This window comes from Anopheles merus, chromosome 3R (genome assembly GCF_017562075.2).
Source record: "Anopheles merus strain MAF chromosome 3R, AmerM5.1, whole genome shotgun sequence".
Taxonomy (NCBI): domain Eukaryota; kingdom Metazoa; phylum Arthropoda; class Insecta; order Diptera; family Culicidae; genus Anopheles; species Anopheles merus.
In genome coordinates, this window is record NC_054084.1 from 47,459,493 (window position 1) to 47,484,895 (window position 25,403).

At 38.4% G+C, this 25,403-nt stretch overlaps 7 protein-coding genes across 7 annotated transcripts; all 7 read left to right on the top strand.

Annotated features, from left to right (window-relative positions):
- The first annotated feature begins 579 nt into the window (after positions 1 to 579).
- LOC121595960 (larval cuticle protein A2B-like) lies at positions 580 to 1,228 on the top strand. Its single transcript, XM_041920458.1, has 2 exons — positions 580 to 645; positions 717 to 1,228. Exons 1-2 carry the CDS (start codon positions 634 to 636, stop codon positions 1,080 to 1,082), a joined length of 378 nt encoding a protein of 125 aa, XP_041776392.1. The 5' UTR covers positions 580 to 633; the 3' UTR covers positions 1,083 to 1,228.
- Positions 1,229 to 2,315: 1,087 nt separating this feature from the next.
- On the top strand, positions 2,316 to 4,365 carry LOC121595957 (larval cuticle protein A2B-like). The gene is made up of 3 exons (XM_041920454.1): positions 2,316 to 2,822; positions 3,750 to 3,860; positions 3,924 to 4,365. The coding sequence occupies exons 2-3, from the start codon at positions 3,849 to 3,851 to the stop codon at positions 4,308 to 4,310; spliced, it is 399 nt and encodes a 132-aa protein (XP_041776388.1). The 5' UTR covers positions 2,316 to 2,822; positions 3,750 to 3,848; the 3' UTR covers positions 4,311 to 4,365.
- Positions 4,366 to 7,251: 2,886 nt separating this feature from the next.
- Positions 7,252 to 7,793, top strand: LOC121595958 (larval cuticle protein A2B-like). The gene is made up of 2 exons (XM_041920456.1): positions 7,252 to 7,304; positions 7,361 to 7,793. The coding sequence occupies exons 1-2, from the start codon at positions 7,293 to 7,295 to the stop codon at positions 7,745 to 7,747; spliced, it is 399 nt and encodes a 132-aa protein (XP_041776390.1). The 5' UTR covers positions 7,252 to 7,292; the 3' UTR covers positions 7,748 to 7,793.
- Positions 7,794 to 11,136: 3,343 nt separating this feature from the next.
- Positions 11,137 to 11,676, top strand: LOC121595963 (larval cuticle protein A2B-like). Its single transcript, XM_041920460.1, has 2 exons — positions 11,137 to 11,202; positions 11,266 to 11,676. The coding sequence occupies exons 1-2, from the start codon at positions 11,191 to 11,193 to the stop codon at positions 11,620 to 11,622; spliced, it is 369 nt and encodes a 122-aa protein (XP_041776394.1). The 5' UTR covers positions 11,137 to 11,190; the 3' UTR covers positions 11,623 to 11,676.
- Positions 11,677 to 16,024: 4,348 nt separating this feature from the next.
- LOC121595947 (ras-interacting protein RIP3-like) lies at positions 16,025 to 17,444 on the top strand. Its single transcript, XM_041920442.1, has 2 exons — positions 16,025 to 16,113; positions 16,179 to 17,444. Exons 1-2 carry the CDS (start codon positions 16,102 to 16,104, stop codon positions 17,253 to 17,255), a joined length of 1,089 nt encoding a protein of 362 aa, XP_041776376.1. The 5' UTR covers positions 16,025 to 16,101; the 3' UTR covers positions 17,256 to 17,444.
- Positions 17,445 to 18,363: 919 nt separating this feature from the next.
- On the top strand, positions 18,364 to 19,810 carry LOC121595955 (cuticle protein 7-like). Its single transcript, XM_041920452.1, has 2 exons — positions 18,364 to 18,561; positions 18,640 to 19,810. The coding sequence occupies exons 1-2, from the start codon at positions 18,550 to 18,552 to the stop codon at positions 19,189 to 19,191; spliced, it is 564 nt and encodes a 187-aa protein (XP_041776386.1). The 5' UTR covers positions 18,364 to 18,549; the 3' UTR covers positions 19,192 to 19,810.
- Positions 19,811 to 21,595: 1,785 nt separating this feature from the next.
- LOC121595953 (cuticle protein 8-like) lies at positions 21,596 to 22,778 on the top strand. Its single transcript, XM_041920451.1, has 2 exons — positions 21,596 to 22,007; positions 22,117 to 22,778. Exons 1-2 carry the CDS (start codon positions 21,996 to 21,998, stop codon positions 22,684 to 22,686), a joined length of 582 nt encoding a protein of 193 aa, XP_041776385.1. The 5' UTR covers positions 21,596 to 21,995; the 3' UTR covers positions 22,687 to 22,778.
- Positions 22,779 to 25,403: the final 2,625 nt, after the last annotated feature.

A 25,403-nucleotide genomic window follows, 5' to 3' on the forward strand; every position in this document is an offset into this window, starting at 1 on the left:
GATTATTAGTCAGATTAATAGTACTTCCAATTTACTCTAATTTTTCAGATTAGTCTTTTTCTAAAAATAAAAATGTTAGGATATGTGGTACTCCCCATCAAGTGGCTTCCATCATGATGGAATATAATAAAAATATATCAACGTAAAGACACGTAAACGATCAAAATTAAAATATGCGATTCGACAAAAAAAACAAGAATCATTATCACAATAATCTGTTGCTATTGTTGAAATCTCATAAAATTTTCAGCTAAACTAAACATCTCATACATGCAATTTTACTATGACCTTGCCCATGAATACCACTTGTTACGTAATAGAGCTTTGCGCCATTCCAACCCTTGTTTGGAAAGATTTCCTTCCTTGATTTTTCTTACTTTCTGCCACTATCCCTTTCACTTCAAATGGAGCAGTCCAGCTCAACCGGTTCGCTCATTTGGAAAGTCGTGATCCCCATGTGTGGCCACAGTATGTCGAATTTCGGTACATTGTCTTAATTTTTCTTTTGTTTTGCAACGTTCCTCAATATGATCTATGCTTTTACTCCACTATATAAAGAAAGCTCACCCACATTTTTGGCATCAGTGACCATTTGTTCGCCCCACACACAACACCTCACGAGTATTTTGCAACATGTATTCCAAGGTAAATACCTTAATAAATGAGCGATTCTCGTGCTTTTGCAGTTGTTTTCTATAATCTTTCGTTCTTTGTAGATCATTGTTGTTCTGGCTCTTGTCGCCGCCGTCAGTGCTCAAAGCCACTACGGACATCAACAACACTACCAGCCCCAGCACTACCATCACGAAGAGGAACATCACGGACCAGTGCACTACGAGTATAACTACGATGTGCATGATGACCATACCGGTGATGTTCATGGCCAGAAGGAGGCTCGTAAAGACGACTCTACACAGGGCGAGTACTACCTGATCGATGCCGACGGTCACAAGCGTACCGTTACGTACCACGTTGAGGGTAAGAGCGGATTTATCGCGGAGGTGCACCGTGAGCCGATTAAGGGATACCACGCACCGCAGCCCCATCATCAGGCTCCGTCTCACTATAACTATCAGCATTAAATAATAGCATAATAATAAAATAGATACATGTACTTTTATCCTAATAATAAACGTGGGGCACACTTAATTGAACATTGTGTCATATTAACTCTCTTAATCATTCTCATGTCATTTGAATCTTGTAAAAATATAATAAATAATCAATAGTGTGCTGAAAATTAGCAAATCTAGTGTTATTGGGGTGTTGTTGGTATGGTTTGAAGGAACATTTGATTTAAAAAAATAATAAATCATATACTTTAAGAATCAATATTCCAAAATCATTTTTTAAATAGTACATGTATCATTTCACTATTTATTATCCCGACTATTATCCCGAGTTCTATTTATGGTTTTGGATAAAAATCCTTTTGTTTATTCATGATATCATTTTGCTCTTTATGTTATTTTTAACATACGGTACGTAGCAATTTATGAAAAGAATATTTCATGCTTTTTTGTAAGCTATCTTTAGGGTCTCAAATCTTATTTCTGCTTATGGCCCCCGATACTGCAAACACGCTACTGACTGCATCTAAACATGCCTTATAATCTCAAATCCTTCTCATCTTTAATACCATCATCGCTTAATCCTACAAACAAATTTTGCCAACGAAATATGTTCATTCTAGTCTCAGATTTTCTTCTTCTTCTTGATTGGCACAACAACCGTTGTCGGTCAAGTCAACCAACTATTCGGGGCTTGAACCCATGACGGGCATGTTGTTAAGTCATACGAGTTGACGACTGTAAAACCAGACCAGCCATTCTCTCCATTCTTTTGTGCGCCATTTCTCTCTGTTTCGATCCTTTTATTGTTACTATCTCTCTCTCTCTCTCTCTCTCTCTCTCTCTCTCTCTCTCTCTCTCTCTCTCTCTTCCTCTCTTTCTTTCTCTTTCTCTCTCTCCCACTCTCTCTTGCTCTCTCTTTCGCCCTCTGTTCTCGATCTTTCAGTTAACCTTTTTTTAGTTAAAAAATAGTTTGTCAAGCTTATGTTATCAAATCTTTACACTTGAGATATATTCTATAAACTAGATCCAATGCAATGAATCCTAATGCCTGGTTATCCCTCGATATAACACTTTCAAGATTTCCATGAAAGTGTTATATCCAGGGGTAACCAGGCATTAAGACTTATAATGAAAATATGTAAAGAGTTTCACTCTCCTAAGTGCCTAAAAGTCTAGTATATTATGCGATCGTTCGGTCCCTCTTTGTTACGCACGCGATTCTAAATTTCTTTTTTTTTACCAATCTGATCATAGTAACCATTATTTATCCTTCCACGTGAAAATAAGATGTTTCTGGAAACACGAATTATCCCGTCCGAACGGATATTCGGGTAAACTTGTGAGGATAAATTTAGTATAAAAGTAGGCCATATTTTAAATAAAGCAGGATTCAAACGCAGAAGCTCTTGGAGTAAAAAGGTTTAATTCTAAATATCCGAAATAGGACAGAGCCCCTGGATTTCCGAGCCAAACACCCCCTTCCGTCTGCATAGGCTTCCCAACCTTGGACCAGAAGCAACTAGCGGGAAGGACTGGTTAGTAGGCGAAGTATCAAATACTCTGTCCACTCTGCTGCTGTTTGTTTCTCCTCCGTTACAACCCTGCAACTCTTGCTGAGGGCCAAACCTTCGCGTGGCCTGCCGGAGAAGCTCGGATCGTAACACTCTTAGAATATTGTTGTGTAGTATGGTGCCCCTTAGCAGCCCGCTGGATCAAACGCGTGGAAAGTACTCAACGAAAGTTTACTAGGTATGCTTTACGGCTCCTTACTTGGTCTAACGGAGTCCAACCTCCTTACTACCAACGGTGCCCGTTGCTTGGTTTGGAAACGCTTAGTGTCAGGAGAAAAAACATGCAGCGTGTATTTGCATTTCGACTGTTGAATTTTTTTGCACCATCTAGGATAGTTAGAACTAATTTTTACTGTTGCCCAGAGCGAACGAGGACCATTTACGAACAAAGCAACTCTCTGCAGCTTATGTGTCGTGAGTGAAATGTTGTGAGTGACCTGTTTGATTTTAATATTTCTACGTCAGTATTCAAAGATCGTCTTCGTCAGTGTTTCCGTTCTGGTAATTTATAAGCAAAAAGTATTAGTATAAGTAAAAGTAAGCTATTTCTGTAGACCTGCGGAGGTCCGACAGCTCATCCTAATAAATTAAGTTAAATTAAATCTAAACAAATATGCAATACTAATTTCAATTATAGCTGTATCTGCAGCATTTAGGCGACAAAGCACCATTTTTTTATTGGACCTAATCTGAATCGTCCACAGCCCTAACTGGTATTGTGGTATCAAAAGTCCTCCCAAAAGTCTGTTTTCAAAGATGTTTTAACACATTAGCAATTTTCACTCCATCAAATCACTTCAGTATGAGTACACGACAATATTCATTGATTTCTAAAATAAATAAAAAAATCCTTCAGACTATAATTTTCAAAATGTTTTTTTTTAAAATTTTTGATCAATTCATCGAAAAGATCAACCTTCTTTGATTTTTCTTTTCCTTCGAATTCGAACAACCCTTTCACTTCTACTACAGTCATCCAGTTCAACCGGTTGGAGCATTTGGCAATTCGTTGTCTTCACGAGTGACCGTAGTCTTCATGAACAAATCGACATTTCGGTACATTTTTTAACTTTTATCTTTTTTTACAAATGTTTTCGTGCATCAGTTCATTTCACTTTGCTATATAAAGAAAGCTCACCCACATTTTTGGCATCAGTGACCATTTGTTCGCCCTACACACAACACCTCACAAGTATTTTGCAACATGTATTCCAAGGTATTTGCATGAGCGATTCTCGTGCTTTTGCAGCTGATTTCTATAATCTTTCGTCCTTTGTAGATCATTGTTGTTCTGGCCCTTGTCGCCGCCGTCAGTGCTCAAAGCCACTACGGACATCAACAACACTACCAGCCCCAGCACTACCATCACGAAGAGGAACATTACGGACCAGTGCACTACGAGTATAACTACGATGTGCATGATGACCATACCGGTGATGTTCATGGCCAGAAGGAGGCTCGTAAGGACGACTCTACACAGGGCGAGTACTACCTGATCGATGCCGACGGTCACAAGCGTACCGTTACGTACCACGTTGAGGATAAGAGCGGATTTATCGCGGAGGTGCACCGTGAGCCGATCAAGGGATACCAAGCACCGCAGCCACAGCACCACCAATATCAGCCCCATCATGAGGCTCCCGCTCACTACAACTATCAACACTAAAGAATAGTTTAGCTCTACACAATAATGATAATAAATTTATGATATAACTTTGAAAACCTGATACGGTGATTTAATTTATTTACATTGATTAGTTATTTATACATTTCATAGGGAGATTTTTAAGGGAAGGACCCGTGATACAGTCGTCAATTCGTTCGACATAATTACTTGCCCGTCATGGGTTCAATCCTAGAATGGACCGTCCCACCGTAGCATGGATTGACAATCCGACTGCGTGGTAATGAATTAATTCTCGAAAGCCAGCATAGACCGGCATGTTCGCACGCTTGGATTGTTTATTGGTAGGGCCGCAGATGTTGCCACCAACAATTTAGTCTTTGTCTCGTTCATCTGCATTCCGAGGTTCTCTGCTGCCCGCTCGATCCTTTTGTAGGCTTCTGCTACATGGGACAACCGTAGACCAATGATGTCTATATTATCCCCGTATACCAGGATCTAGGTTGACTTATAGAATACCTGTTTAGACTAGGGAAATGCAACTCATTAGAATTTGCGCCAGAATACTGCTTAACAAAACAGAATGATGCAAACAGTTTAGTTTATTAGGTTTATGAAAATTTGTTCGTGAGCAGCTGAAGAAATAATTTAAATAATTTGAAATATTTAACGGTTACAGTCGCCAACAGGTGACTTTGTAATTCACAATATTTTTTGTTAATAGCAACGTTAATTACATGTACATTATTCCCACAACAGTAAAAGCTGAGTTATAACGTGAATTAGATTTTTTTATGTAACGCTTGCGGTCTCGATTTTTTTAAATACTTGAACAAGTACTTATTACTATTAAAACATCCAATAAATAAAAACTAAGACATATTTATCTTTTCGGAGTCACAGACGATCCTACTTGCTTTAGTGTCCAGACCAGATTTAATTAGCAAGGAATTTTTCACATTATCACATAACATTAGATTCACTCTAATGTCGTACCACTTTAGGTCCGTCGCATCCGATTATAACGTCAATCTCTGACAAAGCCTTTGGCCAAGTTTACAGTTTTCATAAGTTTAGTATGTCCTAGTCTGCGTTTCGTGAGCGTTTACGTAATAATCAATAAAATTAAACAAATAATTACTGTGTTGCTGTAATGTTCTGTAGGATAATAATAAAAATTGTTCATCACGACATGTACGATGAACCCAATAAATATTGTAAAATGTAGAAGCTTTTACTACCCTTTTTACGTGCTAAAAAAATTATCAATATCGCTGCACACGCGCAGGCTTCAATACTGTTTTACGAAAGATGAGAAGATGAGATTATTATTATTTTTATTATTTTTATTATTGTTATTATTATTATTATTATTATTATTATTATTATTATTATTATTATTATTATTATTATTATTATTATTATTATTATTATTATTATTATTATTATTATTATTATTATTATTATTATTATTATTATTATTATTATTATTATTATTATTATTATTATTATTATTATTATTATTATTATTATTATTATTATTATTATTATTATTATATTTTTTAAACAACGGGTACATATACCTTATTGAGGATTTACACATTCAGTAAAATTATGTTGCACTACAGCAGTAACTGTCACAGTAATGATAGTAATGCAGCAGCATTATATTGGCCATGGCAGCAGTCGGAATCCGCCTTTGAACGGCTCTGAGGATACCCCAATGTCAAATGCAACGGAGCTAGCATTGGACTCCGAAGACATACAACCCTAGGGTCTGACTGACCAGCACTGGATCGAGATTTTCCATCTAGCGATATTTTTGTTTTGACTCTTACCATGATTTATGATTATGGCATGATTTATGTTCGTACACTTATTGTGTTGTGCTTATCGCTAGCTTCGCAACAACTATCCAACGCACGATTTACTTGTTAAGCCTGTGCGACATAGACAAAAAAAAGGTCTGAAGCGTTTTGAGCGGTTTGTTCGGTTTTAATAATAATCAAAACAACATGGTGATGAGACACAGCATCATGTCTCGCTATGTAGACTATAGATGTTGTTGGTGGATGTGGTTTCAACTCTTCACCCAGTCTACTAATGATGATTTCCTCACAATCTTCACGTCAGATAGACTAGTAGCCTTCAAATATCGAAAGAATTTGGAAGTGAGTCGGGCTGAAGATGGGATGTATAGTAGTTCCTGTATAACTTTTCTCAGGAACTAGCAAACATGTTATAGCCATGACGTTTGGAGCAATTCCTGTTCCATAACTTCCCGGTTAGCTATCAGAACGGTTGAGGTTGATTATCAGAAGGTTGATTATGGTAATGCGCAGTGTAAGGACCCACCGATATGGAGTTTTAATATCAACCATTATTATCATGACTTTAAGTGTTGACATAAACACATTACATCATTATCATTGTAGAATATTGCATTAGCACTAATATCTAGAAAACTATCCCAGCGAAAGGAGAGTTTTACTAGATATCATACAATTTTGTTAATATTATTTATACTAAAACCATATCAATTAGTTGAAAATAAAACTTACTAGAGCTCATTTGACTAAATAAAATGTATGATCAAAACAACACAATAATTTATTGCAGGAAGAATTTTGACTAAACTTATCATCTCATATAAGACATTTGGCTGTAACCTTGCCCATGAATATCATATGTTACGTAATAGAGCTATGTACCATTTCAATTCTATCTGTTTGGAAAGAAAACCTTCCTTGATTTTTCTTTTCTATATATTTGTACCCCTTTCACTTCAACTAGAGTGGTCCAGTTCAACCGGTTGGCGCATTTGGCAAGCCATTATCCCCATGAGGGGACACGATACATGTCAAATTTCGGTACATTTTCTTAATTTACTTTTTTGTTTTGAAACATTCCTCCGGTATGATCATTCTGCTTTTACTCCACTATATAAGGAAAACCCATTCACACTTTTGGCATCAGTGACCATTTGTTCACCCTACACACAACACCTCACAAATATTTTGCAACATGTATTCCAAGGTATTTGCATGAGCGATGCTTGTGCGTTGATTTCTATAATCTTTCGTCCTTTGCAGATCATTGTTGTTCTGGCTCTTGTCGCCGCCGTCAGTGCTCAAAGCCACTACGGACATCAACAACACTACCAGCCCCAGCCCTACCATCACGAAGAGGAACATTACGGACCAGTGCACTACGAGTATAACTACGATGTGCATGATGACCATACCGGTGATGTTCATGGCCAGAAGGAGGCTCGTAAGGACGACTCTACACAGGGCGAGTACTACCTGATCGATGCCGACGGTCACAAGCGTACCGTTACGTACCACGTTGAGGGTAAGAGCGGATTTATCGCGGAGGTGCACCGTGAGCCGATCAAGGGATACCAGGCACCGCAGCCACAGCACCACCAATATCAGCCCCATCATGAGGCTCCCGCTCACTACAACTATCAACACTAAAGAATAGTTTAGCTCTACACAATAATGATAATAAACTTACAATATAACTTTGAAAACCTTATTCACTGATTTAATTTATTTACATTGATTAGCTATTTATACATTTCATAGATAGATTTTTAAGGGACAGACCCGTAGTACAGTCGTCAATTAATACGACATAATTACAAGCCCGTTATGGATTCAAGCCAAGAATTGGCCCAAGCCGAGAATTGAGAATTTAGTAAGCACTGTCTATCCAGCTGCGTGTTACTGAATTCCTACACGGGAAAACGTGGGGCAACATGGTTAGGTGAGGCAAAATGATCACCTGCATTATTGCCAAATTAACACGTTTAGAATGATTTCCAATGATTACGTAAAATATAATACTTAAATCACACCATGAACGTTTCATAGCCTAAGATTTCTAAATGAATGAAAAAATAAGCAAATACAATCCTTGCTCATCACAATGTAATTTTCACTGTCTCGAAAAGTAGCTTTCGCAAGAATTTAGCAAATAATTACATTTAAAAAATGATCGTAAATCCTCTAGGACACCCACAGGATCCCACATTCTTAATCTGGATCCGATTCCGAAATAAGAATGTCTTCGAATTCTGCTATTCCTTATGAATACTGATCCAATTGGCTTCGATCGAATCCAAATGGCTCCTATTGAATTCGTTGTACTACCGCGCCTAATTCGTAGCGCGAAATACTTAAACTATACCAGCAAGATTGCCAGCAACCATAGCTCCTAGTTAACATTGCAGTCTTCATAGCTACACATATGTACAAGTGAAAATTCGATCATCTATGTGTGTACCTGCAAACACCGTATGCTGGGTTTCGATGGTTTTCGGTTTCCAGATTTATATTTCCATAAATCTCGTGATTTATTGATTCCTTTCCTGCTATGTTTGGATTCGTTCCACGACATACTAATAGTTTCCGCATATTTTTTACTCAAACCCACAATTAGTTGGCATTATCCAAAAAAAATTCAAAACAAATAATTCAAACAATTTTGAGTAATGTTCAAAACATTGTTGTTGCAACGGTGCAACAGGGCCTTGCATCAACTCACAAGTCCGCGAATATATAACGACGTAAGTTATTATTACACTTAATTGTAACAACAGGGGGTAAAAAATTAGGGGAGCTCCTATCTCCGGGCGCGAGAAAAAGGGCGATACTTCTGCCAACGCTCCTTAAGTACCCTTTCTCTCGTTCCCGTTCGGCGCGACGATCGATGCCCTTTCTCCGCGGTTCTTCTTGGGTTGATCTTCGTATAGTACGAATTACATTTTGGTTTGATGACCGAACATCAGCCAGATTGATTTTGCATGTTATCTCATTAAACGCTATTAGCGCCCTCTATGTGTCGAATTCTAATGATCGATCATACGGATCGTTTGATTGTTATCAATAATTGTTGAATGATTAAAATAATTTAGTTTAATGGAAATCATTTCTGGACAATAAATCGTGAGTTGAGCTCAAACACAAATCGGAAAGTATTCAATAAAATCATACGAAACTTGTAACTTATACCTACGAGGATATACAGTGTAAAGGTGCGCTGAATTGTGCAGATAGATTGGCCAAAATGAATTCCAATCATTTTTCACATGTGTATCGTCTATTCGCACTCCGTTAGAGAATAAATCATGAAAGTTTTTATCAACAGTACTTCCTAAATACACAACTCCAAATTTTAAGCTTTTACAAAGAAAAGCCTCTCGTAGCAAGCACACAACAACATAAATATTCGATTACAATTTGATGTGTCCTATGTATAAATAGACTATAGTTATAGATATATGTCCTATGTATATAGATTTTCAAATAAATATTAGCAATTAATTCAAGGAAATAGTTTTAGTATTTTATTTTATTACACTAGAGCAGCGGTTTTCAATCTGAGGAGGACCGAATTACACTAAATACGATGGGCCATAACTAGATTATTCGTATTTAAATAAATAATAATTTCAATAATCTACTGAAGCATGCCATTACTGAGGATTGTTGAAACTAAAAATTGCACTACAAAAACTCTAAATCTAGAGAAAGCTGATCGAGCTGCATCATGATTTTTCTGCAATACTACTTCCTAAAGAAAATATGCTTACAATTTAGACAATATGATTAAGGTGCCTTCTGATCAACATTCGTTGTATAATGTTGCGAGAACGGCTTTGCCAATTTTTGCCACCACTTAAGACCAACTTAAGACAATAGATGAGGCATCCAAAATCACATATAGTGCTCTTTGGGTTCATTCTTTTGACAATCTTTTGATACCTGTAAAGGCCACATTTAAATTTTGCGTTAAAAAATTGTAGAAAATTTCTAAACTGGAATGTTAAAATGTTACCCCCTCTCCTTGATCTGTTTTCAAACATATATTTTTTTTTTACAATGATTCGGAAATTAAGCCAATTTAAGCACTTGTAAAGATCCTGAGCAACCTGAAAGACGTGAGGTTACTGAAAAATAAACACCGTTACAACGACACACTAACAACACTACCAGTCCCAGTTCTACCATCAAGAAAAAGAGTGTCAACATGCACCGATCGATAAACTTTTTAGGATTAATCTTCATCGCTAAAAGCGCACCCGGAAAAGGACGAAGCACAATGACACACGAACCCTAGCTACGAGTGTTTGAAGTAAATAATAAATTGTATATTAAACCCAAACAAACGGGTAAGGTTTAATTCTCTACAGATCGGTTCATCTCACAACCTTACAAAGCTAATAAAACATGCCGAATATGCGCAGTTCCAGAGGTGTTCCTTAGTTACTGTTTTTCATACAACATTATTTCACCTGTACTATTTTGTATGAAATAACAGATGTCTTTATTTTAAATCAGTGGTTTCAACCTTTTCACAGCTTGTCTCCCTGTAGGGTATATATATAGCATTCCAATCCCCACTCACAAGTTCATGAAGGGGTAGAAGGTTGCTGGACAGTGCAGTCTAGGTGCACTCCATGACTTTTGTGTATCCTTTTGGATATTTTGAAGCTCTTTTTGTTTTGTTTACATGCCTCCCACCAAAACATTCAAAAAATGTATCCTTTGGGGGGAATTCCCCCGGTTGAAAACCACTGATTTAATATATCTACAACCTTGACAATGAAATCATTCATTACATAACAGTTTACTACACCATTTCAATCCGATATGGTTGAAGAGATAAATTACCTAATTTTTTCACCTTTCTAGTCCCGACCCTTTCACTTCAACTAGAGCGTTCCGGTTCAACCGGTTGATGCATTTGGCAAGCCGTAGACTCTGCTGAATTTTGGTTCATTTTCTTTTTAGCAATATTCCCGTAGCATGATCAATACATGTCCTTTCGCTATATAATGACAGTTCACATACATTTTCGGCATCAGTTAGCATTCGTTCGCCCCACACACAACACCTCATAAGTATTTTGCAGCATGTATTCCAAGGTATTTGCATGAGCGATTCTCGTGCTTTTACAGTTGTTTTCTATAATCTTTCGTCCTTTGTAGATCATTGTTGTTCTGGCCCTTGTCGCCGCCGTCAGTGCTCAAAGCCACTACGGACATCAACAACACTACCAGCCCCAGCACTACCATCACGAAGAGGAACATCACGGACCAGTGCACTACGAGTATCACTACGATGTGCATGATGACCATACCGGTGATGTTCACGGCCAGAAGGAGGCTCGTAAGGACGACTCTACACAGGGCGAGTACTACCTGATCGATGCCGACGGTCACAAGCGTACCGTTACGTACCACGTTGAGGGTAAGAGCGGATTCATCGCGGAGGTGCACCGTGAGCCGATCAAGGGATACCAGGCACCACAGCCCCATCAATATCAATCGCAATACCAACATTAGGTTGGTCATTTTACTCTTGATTAATCCTTAAGATTAAAAAAAAAATAAATATAATGACCGAAGTTGTTTAAAATTATATTTTCTTTTTTTCCTTTGTTTTGCATTATACAAGTCTGAAGTGTTACATTGGTGGGTATTCAAATCGGACATTACTACGAAATTTACACCGGAGTCCGGCCGGTCTTCCTACTTTTGATCTATGTGTCAATTTTCTAGAATTATGTATCGTCATGCAAACTGTACAGTCGGTTTCTTTTTTTACTTTCCTACACGGAAATGTGGAATAAGAATCAAAAATTAACTTTTTTATAAAAATATAATGAATTTCTTCATGGCAGGAAGATCGTTCTAATTGGAAGGGTCCGACCCAGCACTGTATGTTAGCCGGTATGAAACAGCTTCAATTTGGAAACTCATTATCAGTATTCTTAAACATATTTAATTATTCCTTATGTATTCGAGTCACCTAATCCTCATTTTTGGCTAAAACAATGTTGTGATTGATAAGAATCTGTAATCTGAGAATCTGAAAAATCTGTTATACTTTTTATAGTAAATATTTGTTGCTTAAATGTATACTGTTTTGCACGATTTAATGTATTAGTGATGCTTCATCTCTTACCTTGCCATATTACTTTAAATGAAATGTTCGTAGTGTAAATTAAAACGCCCAATAAAAATAATGTTATACAAACCCAAAACAACAAACATAGTTTCCTCAAGGAAAAGGTTATTCCATTAAATACAACCATACCCTCTAGCAACCTCTTGCTTGTTAAGAGCAAATAATGAATATGTCTCACCACTTTTCCACACAAAACTGAACAATATTATGGCCAACGCAACTGGTATCAGAGAGTGGTTTCATTGCACAACATCCCCAAACAGGGGATCCTGTATTTGAAAAAGGCCATGAGTGAATCTCGTTGTTACTTCCCAAACGGTATGCAGACAGAGCCCATTTGCAAGCACGCTTGTGCCAAACTTATGGCGTTTCTTTCTTTGTATATTTTAAACTAATTTAAGCTCGAGGAAATCTGTTATACGATTGTGTGTCTTTTAAAAACAATGATCACTTTGGGTGAGTAAGGTGGTAACGACGAACGTATCCAAACTATGAGAAATTATGTAAAATGATCAATCCGCCAAAAGTGTAAAGGAGGTGACACATTAACACCAACTACTAGTCCAAAATCACAAAGTCATACAAAATAACTCTTTTCAGATCAGATATCGGAGCTGAGAGTTTTTCTGCGCTTAACGAAAAGTGGAGTAAGTGAGATAGTGTATTCTGTTTAATTGCTCGATTTCCGTCCTTCTTATTTGACAATATTGAAGGCTCTTTTCGACTTTGGCCGTGGAAGTGGGCAGGACGTGGATTTTAGTGTGTAGTGTATCTCCCCAAGAAGCGTGTGTTGCACTAGTATGAGGTGTATTGATGAATGTGTTCTTGCATGCATTATTGATCTATTTGCTCTTGCAGGTGATAATTTCGATACGAAGAATTGATTTCTTGTCTTGGAACTAATTATTTTCTAGTCCTGGAATCAATTATTTCAAATTTTATGAAAAAGAGCCTCCCGCATAACGAGTGAGTCATTGGAACGGATTAAACTTGTTATAAGCGGTTCCACTATATGTGATGATCAAAACACTGTTATGCTGATAGTAGATACAATTCCCCTTTACCCGAGAACGCGGCCCTTTATCGGACACAAGAAACAAATTTTACAACATGCTTACTTACTTACTTATCCGTCGCTAACGTTGGCCTGCCTCGGGATCTCGAGTGTCCGAAACCGCTCACGGTCTCACGCCTGCGTATGCCAGTCCGTTATCCCGGCCTTAATAGCAGATGCTTCCACGCCATCTTGCCACCTCAATTTGGGCCTACCGCGCCTCCTCTGTCCTTGTGGACGGCCTAAAAAGACTTTACGGGCAGAGTTGTCTGTTTCTATGCGTACAACATGGCCAGCCCACCGGAGCCTGGCGAGCTTGATACGCTGCAAGACAGTGAGGTCGCTATAACGGCTCCTCCATTGTCCTTCCACACATATGAGGTCAAGAATCCTTCTGACCATCTTGCTCTCGAACGCGGCTAAGAGGGTTTACATCATGCTAACAAGAATTAATTCTGGACCAATTTGCAATGATTCCCAATGTTCCTTCTAAAATACAGCATATTCGCCTGTTGTACCTTGGAATACATGTTGTAAAACTACAATCAAAATATACAGAGCTCGATAGATAAATGATTTTTAAGTGGCATATTTTAGCTCTATGTTCGATAATTGCCTAACAGTTCAATTAAAATGTACGTATTTACATAAAAAAAACCGTTTTTCTTTAAAATCTTATGGAACAGTTTGAAAGGAGCCTTTTCTATGTGTCAATTAAAACGCTCTAATTTAATATTTGGCAGGCTGTCCACGTTTACTTGGTGAGTTCAGATTGTATAAAAAATATTGAAGATATTGAAAAACCAATCTTGCTCTTGTATATTGATCATAGTATTGAAACAGGTTTTGTAGGTTAAATTCATTAAAACACTGTTTAAATAATATCATATTAGTTTTCTAATAGAGAGCACCTGTTTTCACTAAGTTTTTAAATTATATTGCTCACACTTGTTTTAGTAATTTGATATCTTCATTACGGTTATAGCTATCTGGATATATTTTTTTTACTGCCGTTTTTTAAGTTTAGCTCGTTAGCACTATTTCTACACACAATTAACACCGTATAACCACAACCTATCGCAATTATTCTTTTATCACACTAGCTACAAAATTCACTTATCTTTCATCTCTTAAGATGATCACTTTACATATTTCTTTCGACACAACACACACTCCATTTCTCATCTTATGCTCGAACGTTACACTACCGCGTGTGAATACATACTGCGCATCTTATGTGCAGAAAAGCTACAATTAACTTCGCCTCCCATCCAAAATACTTTTTAATCCAGTTCAACACCATACTCTAGGCTGATGCAACTTTTAGCAACCCAAAATCAGGCAACCTTACTCGATGGTCTGAAGAACTGTACCAGTTTCGTACAGGCGACTGAATTGTTTTCAATATTGTGTACTACATTTCTCTTTTTCAGTCTTGAGCTTTGATTCGGTTGCGATCAAAATGTCAACCGAGTTCACGAACATTCATTTGTACACTTTCAATTTAGCTTCACTGTTACTCCGTAACGGTAAATGTTTTATAGTTTTCTTTATTGTTCTAGAATTCCTGGCACACATTGTAAGCTCTACCAGCTATGGACTCACGGGCAGTGTTGTACCATATCTACCCCACCTTTTTACGCGGTATTTTCTTTTTGTTTTGGGGGGGGGGGGTACCTTTTTCGTTTTTACCTGTGTAAATATAGGGTATTTTCGTTTGAATTGAAGTTTTGAACAACACATTTTTTCGTAAACTTATTCGGACTTTAGGTATATACATTTTCGCTGTAACGAAATATTTTAACAATTTTGTTTTATTTTGAACGAGATTATGGTTCAACACTTTTATTTTCATATTTACCAAAATTTAAAATGCCCAATTTAGTACATCCCTGGTCATTGGTGTGCTCAAAATATCATAAATTAAAAATGTTGTTTACGAACAAACTTTCTAGCTACTCGATTTTTGATATTGATTTTCTTCCTAAAATGTTTCGCACGATAGTACTAACAATACATAATGCAGAAACCATACAAAAACCTTCCTATGACGGCGATAGGATTCACATTTTATATGCATAACGTGTTCATTGACGCTTAAATTGCGTTAACTTTGAGGTTGAATTTGTGTATTGCCGTTCTTTAAGTTAAAGTTTTATTACACGTGATTAGGTCGTGTTAAATCCTTCTATCCACTTGACAGTGCTTCCGTGCCTGTGACTGAACAGGCCGCTTTGTTCTGCGTATCATTGACAATAATAACTAATACACATCACCTTTCAGCTAACGTTGCTTGAACTATAATGACATTCAGAAATGTGTATGTTACTTAGCAGTTCCTATTACAATCAGAGTAAGTGAATGAAAACCTAACCCTCTCTATCGGTAAACCACTAACGTTGCTTGAACTATAATGACATTCAGAAATGTGTATGTTACTTAGCAGTTCCTATTACAATCAGAGTAAGTGAATGAAAACCTAACCCTCTCTATCGGTAAACCACAGTCTACCGTTAAAAGTACTAAGATATGTTCAAGGCAATAGAAAGGTTGTTTAGGATATTTGATACCAACCATGATACTTAGAGCCACCTAGGCATAGTAGTGAACTCAAAACACCGCATCAATCACGCCCAGTGTCATCTTACCATGTACCATACTTGTCGTCATAGACTAAGAAGACACCTAGAGCTAGAATGATAAGCACTATAAAAGGGCCACATCTCTCAGCAAACGGTATCAGTTTGATCGCAGCTTGGTTCTTACACATTACTAGAATTCAAACACCATCAACGTTGCGATGGCGTTGAAGGTAATTTTGGAAAAAAAAACTTTTTCATTGTATGAATCACTAACCATGTATATTACTGTTTTCAGTTTACGATATTCTTAATCGCAGCTGTGAGCGCTGCTAGTCTTCAAGACTATCATCAACAGCTGCAACAACAACCGCAACTACAACAGCAACAGCAACAACAGCTACAACAACAACAACAACAGCAGCAGCAACAGCAGCAACAGCAACAGCAGCAACAGCAACAGCAACAGCAGCAACAACAGCAGCAGCAACAGCAGAACGACCCATGGGATTTAAAACGATATGCCACCGATGCGCACGATCAAAGCGATGAACAGGTTGGATACGATTTTTCATATTCGGTTCACGACCCAGTTACCGGAGACCAGAAAAGCCAGGAAGAATCTCGCCGTAATGGACACGTCCGTGGACAGTACTCTTGGGTTGATGCTGACGGTATCCGGCAAATTGTCAACTACCGTGCTGATGACCGCACTGGATTCAATGCCGAACAACGCCGTGAACCTGCCCATCGCCCACGACTGAATCACATTTTGCAATTCATCCCTGCCCAAACTGTTGCTCCTCTTTACACTATTGATACTATTATAGCTCCAGCTTATACATCCGTTTCACGAGTCGATCAAATTCGTCGCCGAGATCAAACATCGCGTGTTAATAGAGAAGAAATCAGCGAAGATGAGCGTAACGGCCGTGAAGATCGCCACGAAACTGTTCGAAACGATCGTCCTGAGGAGCCGCGTGATGATCGACGAAATGAACGCCGGAATGATGACGGACGCGATGAACGACATGACGATCGCCGAGAAGACCGCCATGAAGAGCGCCGTGAGGAACGTCGTGAGGAACGCCGTGAGGACCGCCGGGAGGATCGCCGCGAGGACCGCCGTGAAGACCGACGCGATACTACCCGTGAAGACAACCGCCAAAGCAGTGCTCGCGATGACCGAGTCGATGAACGTCACGAAGAACGCCGAACAGATCGCCTTAACGAGCACCGTGAAGAGAGACGAGACGAACGCCGGGAAGAGGGACGTGACAATCGAGATGATCGTCGTCAAGTCGTACAAGAAACTGCATCCCAATCGGAGGTTCGATTCCAAGCGCCCTCAGTTTCTTATCAGTACAGTAATTGAACTGCTACGCTGTATCACTGCCAGACGCGAAACGTTCTCACCGCCATACCTGACATGTTAATGATTTGATTTTGCAAATAATCTCATAGATCCATCCATCACAGTGATGATTTCCCTAGTAATGTGATGTTGTATAATGCCATTCATATAACAATTTAATAAAGCAAACGATGTTCGACGGAAAATAAACAAAAGCGTGTTTGTTATAGTTGGACATTTGAATTTATACATTTGTTTTATAACCATTTATTAAGAAAACTAAATCGCTTAAAAAATAAGTTTCGATAAATACTGGAAAGTCTTCATAATCAATCGTTACTAACAACATAAGATGGAAAATAACTTTGTAAAAACACTGGCTGAAAATGAAAGCTATCGTTTCTGTTCAGGTCCGGTACATCTGTTAACAATCGACCTTGACGCGCAGTGAAGTGTAAAGTCTCTGCTCACTGTCCCAGAAAATGGCACATTCGATGTTCCCAACCAGTTGTTTGCAATACTAAGAAGGATTTAAATAGATGCTCTTATGACAGGAAAAAGTGGGCTTCGTTCAAGAGCTTTAGATGAATAGGGTGCTTCCGTCCACTGATCATGCCCATGGTCAGGGATGTTCACATCACGTATGTTTCTTTCTGTTACCCTCACAAGATCACTGGCCGTAATATGTGCGGTTTTTTAATGATTGTTCCATTTTCACCTTTTCTGTCCCACCCTTCAACAGTATGCAGTGAGACAAAAAACAAACAAACGAAGAAAAAATCGCTCAAAATGGATTCCCGAACACGCTAGCACAAAATCTCCCCTCAGGCGATCCATTCGCATGGTTATGCAACATCTGAACTTGTATCTTGAAAAGCGAAACTGAAAGTACCGTCTCGCATCGTTGGCCGAATCGGAACCGGTCTACCGATACGTTAAGCTAAGAAGAAGATAATAAAACAGGCTTCCCAATTACTACAATTCCACCGGCAACAAATGGTGGGAGAAATGTTATACTCCTTTTGGAGCCGAGAATTGCAGCGATGCAAATAAAATGTGCAAAAAATGAATTAACAAAAAATATCAGTCTCAACATGCAAAAAGAACGGCTAATAGCAACCGCAGAGAAATTGCTAGACCGTTCCAGGGTCTGACAGGACGCCCGCTTGTTGAGGTCCCTTCGACTGTGACAGCCAGCGTTCATCGATCATTCGGCAAGCAGCCGAGAGACCGTATAAAAGCATTGAGCCTACCAACTTGAACCATCAGTTTAGATTGAATCTTCAGATCTAGTGCACTTGGAAAAGCATACAAGATGGCGTTCAAAGTAGGTGTTTCGGTTATTATCACACGATTGTCACGGTGAAAGCCTAACTCATTCCACTTCTTTCTTCACCGTCTACAGTTTGTTGCCCTTTTCGCTGTTCTGGCTGTAGCAAGCGCCGGAGTGATTCCCGTCGAGCAAATTCATACATCGTATCAGCCAGCTTCCTATTCTACTCACTTGGCCCAGCCAGCCGCTATCGTCAAAAAAATTGCACAGCCCACGATCGTGAAAACCATTGCTCAGCCGACCCTCGTGAAACACATCGATGAAGATCACGATGCACAGTACGATTTCTCCTACGGTGTTCACGATGACCATACCGGCGACATTAAAGAGCAGCGTGAATCTCGCCACGGTGATCAAGTGCATGGTCAATACAGTTTGATCGACTCGGATGGACACAAGCGTACCGTCGAGTACACCGCCGATGACCACAATGGTTTCAACGCGGTCGTCCATCGCGAACCAACCGATATCAAGATCCCGCAGCCAATTGTTCAGAAAGTCATCGCCCAACCAGCCATTGCCAAAGTTATCGCTCAGCCAGCTAAAATTATTGCTGCACAACCAACGTACTACAGCCAACCAGCTCCAGCTGTTGTCAAAACCGTCGGTCTCTCTCATTACTAATGCGAAAGGTGCATAGATGTTACAGGACGCTGATTCAAACTACCAGTTTCAAAGTGCACTTTTGCTCTTTCTCTATCTCATTTTCATCCTTGTTACACGACATTTATCTTTAACGCTCATAGGTTAAACAGTACAAATACAAGTGACATTTTTTAAGACAAAATGTGAGGTGATTTCAATTATTACGCAATTTTGGTAAACATAACCGTATTATCAGCGCAAATATTCCCTATAATCATATCAGTCTAGCTAATTAGAAGGAAAGAAAAATGTGAAGTTAACGCTTTCTGAACTAAAAATTTACTTATTCGGAAAACTACTCTAATATGATCGTGTAGATAAAAAAACTCACTATCATTACACTTTTATCTGCGCCTCTAATGCGGAAATACAGATAAAATTTGAATCGATACTTGATTCACTCGGTGTAATGTGTCAAATTGTCATTGGACATTTGCAATGTTGCTATGCAGGTTTGCAAGCATATATTGGAATCAGTCAAACGCTCAAGAGAATGGCTCAGAGCAGCAGTGGATTTTTGCAACCAGCTATTTAACGCTCGCTTGTAGCGCTGTAAACATTAAAATTATAATTTAAAAAAAAACATACAATGTTTTACGCATTTGGAGTAATGTATGTAAAAACATATGTTATTGGCATCCTATTTCCAACATAAGGCCGGTCTGGTGGTACAGTCGTCAACTCGTACGACTTAACAACATGCCCGTCATGGGTTCACGTCTCGAATAGACCGTGCCCCCATACGTAGGACTGACTATCCTGCTATGGTAATAAAAAGTCACTGAAAGCCAAGCTCACTTTCACTAGTGGGTACAGGCAGGCCTTGACCGACAGCGGTTGTTGTGCCAAAGAAGAAGAAGATTTCCAACATAATAATTCAAACGTAATTGGAATTTATTATTTCTACATCCCTCTATTTTACACTTTGCTTCACTGATTCTTCTATGTGTCAAAACATATTTTTATTAAACATACATGTTTTAATAGTTTCCGTCGCAGTCCTACCTTATAATCAACATTACCCATTCATTAATTATCCTCACATTTGTACCTAACCACCAGCGTGGAATTACTAGATGCAGTCCTTTGTCACACGATTTCTTTGAAAATTTTGAAAAATCTTATGATTTGTCAGAAAATGCTTATAATGAGAGTAAATTTTAGAATAGGATGTAGAATAGGATAGGGCGTAGGAAACGCTTATAGTATAGTTCTAATAGTTCTAATATCAAATATGCAATTGGAAGCCGGCCTCGTGGTGCAGTCGTCAACGACTTAACAACATGCCCGTCGTGGATTCAATGTCCAAAGATTTATTGTCCCCCTACGTGGGGCTGACTATCCTGCTATGGGTACTCAATAAGTTACTGCAAGCCAAGCCCACTAGTGGTTTAAGCAGACCTAGACCGACAACGGTTCTTTGTGCCAAAGAAGAAGAAGATATTTATTACTCTTTCCTAATAATATTTCTAAAACGTGTGTTCAATATCTCTGAATTCGTTAAACATGGTAGGGTTATTATTTAAAAAAATACTAAGTTTTTTTTTCTACAGCGCTACAAGCGTTTACAGCGCTGCGTTTACAGATACAGAGCGTTTTACAGATTCTCCAATTTACTTGTAATGCTGCATAGCTCTTTGCAAATCCCCCTAACGTTTTGAAACATTCCACTGGGTGGATAAAGTATTTCATTATTTGATTCGAAACGCTGTAATACATATTTTATTATGTGGAGAATCATTGCAGTAATTGTTTTGATTGTTTATATTTTAGCCAAAACTCGTCTTATACAAAATTTAGTTGTTGTAGAAGTATTATAAAAACTCACAAATTCCCAAATGCTAACTTTAGTATATGGAAAATTTATTTCCTTACTTAAGTTATATATTTTTCAAGTACTTATTATAATACCTATTTTTCGCATTTGTATCAAATAAAATTTACGAGCATATCATCCTCAAAAATCAAAATTGGTATTTAATTATTTTCACTAACTCACTTTCCACATATGGCACTGGATTGCACAATGTAAATACCCGCAATATGCCTAAGGTTATTAACTCAAAGTGCTAAGCAGATATTTTACAACGTCTATTTACCTATGACCTCATAACTGTATCTCAACTTAAGTCATAAAGTCACTGAAAATATTGCTCACATCATGACTCGTTCAGTGCTTCAAACTATTACAGTTGCATTGACCTACCGCCACAATTGAGATCACGCTCTAACCATATGGAAAGTAAATCTCTTACACTTATCGGACAGCCACGAGATCGTCGCCAACCGGTGTACCTTCAAGTAACAACTGGTCAGTACGCCCCAATTTTGTTTTCACCTACATCGTAAATTGAATCAATCCCCAAAAACAGCAAGACCCAATCAAGTAACACTTTGTCTTGCTGTCTGCACCACCTGAGGCATAACACCACATGCCAGCATGCCCTTGAAGAAATACTGCTCCGCTTCATGTTACCGCTTTCAACTTCCGAAAATACTGCACACACGTTCTGGGGCACACTGTTTCGCCTGGGGACGCAACTTGATCAAACCTACTCAGCTGTCTCCATTCCCCTTCGTCCGGAGAGTGGCTACGCCGTAAGCCGGCTGCGCACAAGGACCTTCCCAGTGCTTGAATCTTCCAAGGAAATGCTTCAAGGAACTTTGCCCCGAACTGTGCAACGCATATATAAAGACAATGTGGAATCCAAGAACACTGTCATTCGTCTGATTTCTTTTGGTGGGAAAGGTGATATTTGGTTAAGCATATACGGCTAGACAGAATGGCTTTCAAAGTAAGTACGCGCACAATCTCCTTAGGAGTTGTACCACAAATGTGCATGAGAGATAGCTTTTGGTTTGTTTTCTTTAATAATTAATTATATACATATTCTCTTTTTTTAGTTTTTTGCACTGTGCGCTGTGTTTGCCGTAGTGAATGCCGGTTTACAACAACCAATAAACCCAGTCTACCATGCAGCACCGATCAATTTCGCACAGCCCGCTCTTTTCAAGCCACAACCACAACAGACAGTGTACGCACAGCCGGCTTTAATCAAAACAGTTCAGCAACCAGCGATTGTTAAAACCTATGCCCAGCCTGCGATCGTCAAAAATTTCGTACAGCCAGCCGTGGTAAAAAGCTACGCACAACCTGAACTGGTAAAGAGCTATGCCCAGCCCACCTACGTCAAGCAAGTCGAAGAGTATGCACCAGCTAACTATGAATTCTCGTACTCCGTGCACGATTCGCACACTGGAGATGTGAAAAGTCAGCACGAGACACGCCACGGTGACCAGGTGCAGGGCCAATACAGTTTGCTGGATGCCGATGGTCATCAGCGCATCGTGGATTACACTGCTGACGACCATAATGGATTCAACGCTGTTGTACGTCGCGAACCAGCCAATGTTAAAGTCGCGCAACCCGTTCAGAAGGTTATAGCTCAGCCACTTTATACTGGACATTACTAAAGTAAATAAGACTTGACAAATGTGTAATAAGTTAATGGATGGAATATTAGTTCAAAATATCAAATGTTAAAATAAACTCATAATTGTTATTTTTCGAGCCGGTCTCATGGTACAGTCGTCAACTCGTACGACTTAATAACATGCCCGTCATGGGTTCAAGCCCCAAATAGACCGTGCCGCCATACGTAGGACTGACTATCCTGCTATGGGGGGAAATCAATAAGTCACTGAAAGCCAACCCCACAAGTGGGGTTGGTAGGCCTTGACCGGCATCGGTTGTTGAGCCAAAGAAGAAGAAGAAGAATTGTTATTTTTCACCTTTTAATATTGTAATTATTGTGAGCTTTCTGAAAGGGATAAGTTTTTGTTTCAAAACCAGTTGACTGTTATGACTGAAACTATTCGGGAAAATCCAACTACTATTCGCCACAACCGATTCATCTACAATCTACCGAGCTGCCATTTTTAGTAAATTTCACAGAACATATAATGTCTCTGAAACCTTTTTACCACAAAATGACACAGACTATCTGTGAATAATTTTAATCAGTTATAAGAGATGCTCAGTCTCATTGAGAACACTAAGGTAGTAGTGACTATGTCTATTCGAATATTAAAAAACGGTTGTTGAAATAGATCAGTAGAGCTATGCTGTAAATTCCAAAAGGCTACTTTAGAGTACGAGTTATTATAGTGTTCAGCTTGATATATTCATATTAAATATATACAACAGGTCTCTATGTATTTTTACATGGGGGTTTTTATAAATTTTTCCCACTAGAAAAAATAAAGGCAAAGAATTATCAAAAAATACAAAACGCAAAGCCAATAGTAAAATTAGGAAAACCGATGATGAGAGTATACATACGGACCCATTATAAAATTGCGCAATGTAATCAACATTTCATGTACGTTCAAATCAATATACCTACTACTACTACTACTACTACTACTACTACTACAGATCTCTATTTAACCAGGTAAAAAGAATATTTGCAACAATTGCGCTTTTGACAACCCTGCATCTCTGTTTTAGGAACTGAATTTCTAACACCAAACACTGTGTTTGATAAGGAGGAACGAATCAAGGCAAGTCTTGTGACATGTAAACATGTAAGCATGTAATAAAACAGTGTCATTCAACTGACGCAAGTTTACAGCATATAATAAAACAATTTTTTTGTATAAACTAGCTGATTTACCCGGTTTCACACGGGATACAATTAATGTCTCGTTTTAATAAAAAAATGAAGAATTTGCATTCCAAGGAGTGCTAAAACAACGATTAAAATGATTACTATGATTTTATCCCAAAGCTTCGATTCTTCTTATCCGTCGTAATAACAGTAGGTAATTAAGATCTGCTATGACAATCATCCGCTTGGGTACCACTGAGTTTTTGGTTTACCAAGGAGTTTTTGGACCCATATACCATATATTATATACAGGCACTCCATGATATTAATGCGGACTGGAGGGCAATCGCGTATCTCTAATCTTAGCGTAAGTCGAACTTCGATATGTTCGGTCACAGGGGTAGGTTTTAGCCATTAAATTAGTTATTTGATATGATTTGAACTAAAAAATTAAAATTTTGTACCATTTAAAATGTTTATGAGTTTGACATTTGATGTGTCAAATTAGTATAAGAACTGTCAAATTAAGAAAATCGCGTATAGCGAAAGTGCGTATATCGTGTATGGCGTATATCGAGGAATACCTGTACCTTTTGAAATGGTTTTTAAAATTCGACCAAAGGAAAGTTATTTTGCATTTGACATTCGATCTGTCAAATTTGTACAATTTGCAAAAAACTGTCAAATTTAGAACATAACGTATACCAAAATCGCGTATATCGAAAATCGGGAAATATCTGTACCTATATCACCGACAAACCGACGTGACACTTCGAACAAAATTAGCTTCAAAAGATGTCTTCTTATTTCAAATGAAAATACGTTAGACACTACCGCCATCTCTATAATGATTCGCTTACTACACTGACACAAAGGAGACACTGCTAAAACCCCTTTTTGTTTTTCTTCGCAAATTGCAATGCATATTGTTTTATGTACTTCTCACATCTTTTGCATTTATTTAGAAACTTAAAAAATGATTTTCCTGGGTGTTTTGTCCAATAATTCTTACAAAATCTTGCCTCACACTTTCTTCGCAATTTGTATTTAGAAAAGTTGCTTACATCGAAGCAGCAGTGAACAGAGCTTACTTTGACAGAAGTGTTCGCCTCACTGGTAAATGACAGTACTTTCGTGTGGGACACTTTTGTAACATCAGTGTCACGTCGGTTTGTCGGTGCCTATATACCAGTGCTAAAAAGCTATCGCAATTGCGAGGCCTCGTGCGAGCTTACAAACTGCTCGAAATTGCTTGCGGGGTTTTAACGCCAGTGTAAACTGCACTTAGGGCGGTGGCAACGCTGATCGGATGTGATTTTATCGGACGAGATTTATATGGGATTTGACAGATAACGTCGGACGTGCAATTTGCCGGACGTCAAATTGCTGTCAAAATCCCATATAGCAATTTGACAGGCGGTCCGATAAGATAGCATGCGAAAATCGTTGCCACCGCCCTTAACACCGCGTGTCAAAGTGCTGTATGCAACAACAACAATACTGCTCTTGGTATGGGATTAGAAAATTTCTAATAAATTAAGTTTAGTATAACTTCTGAAAATGATGTGAGTCTTAAAACCT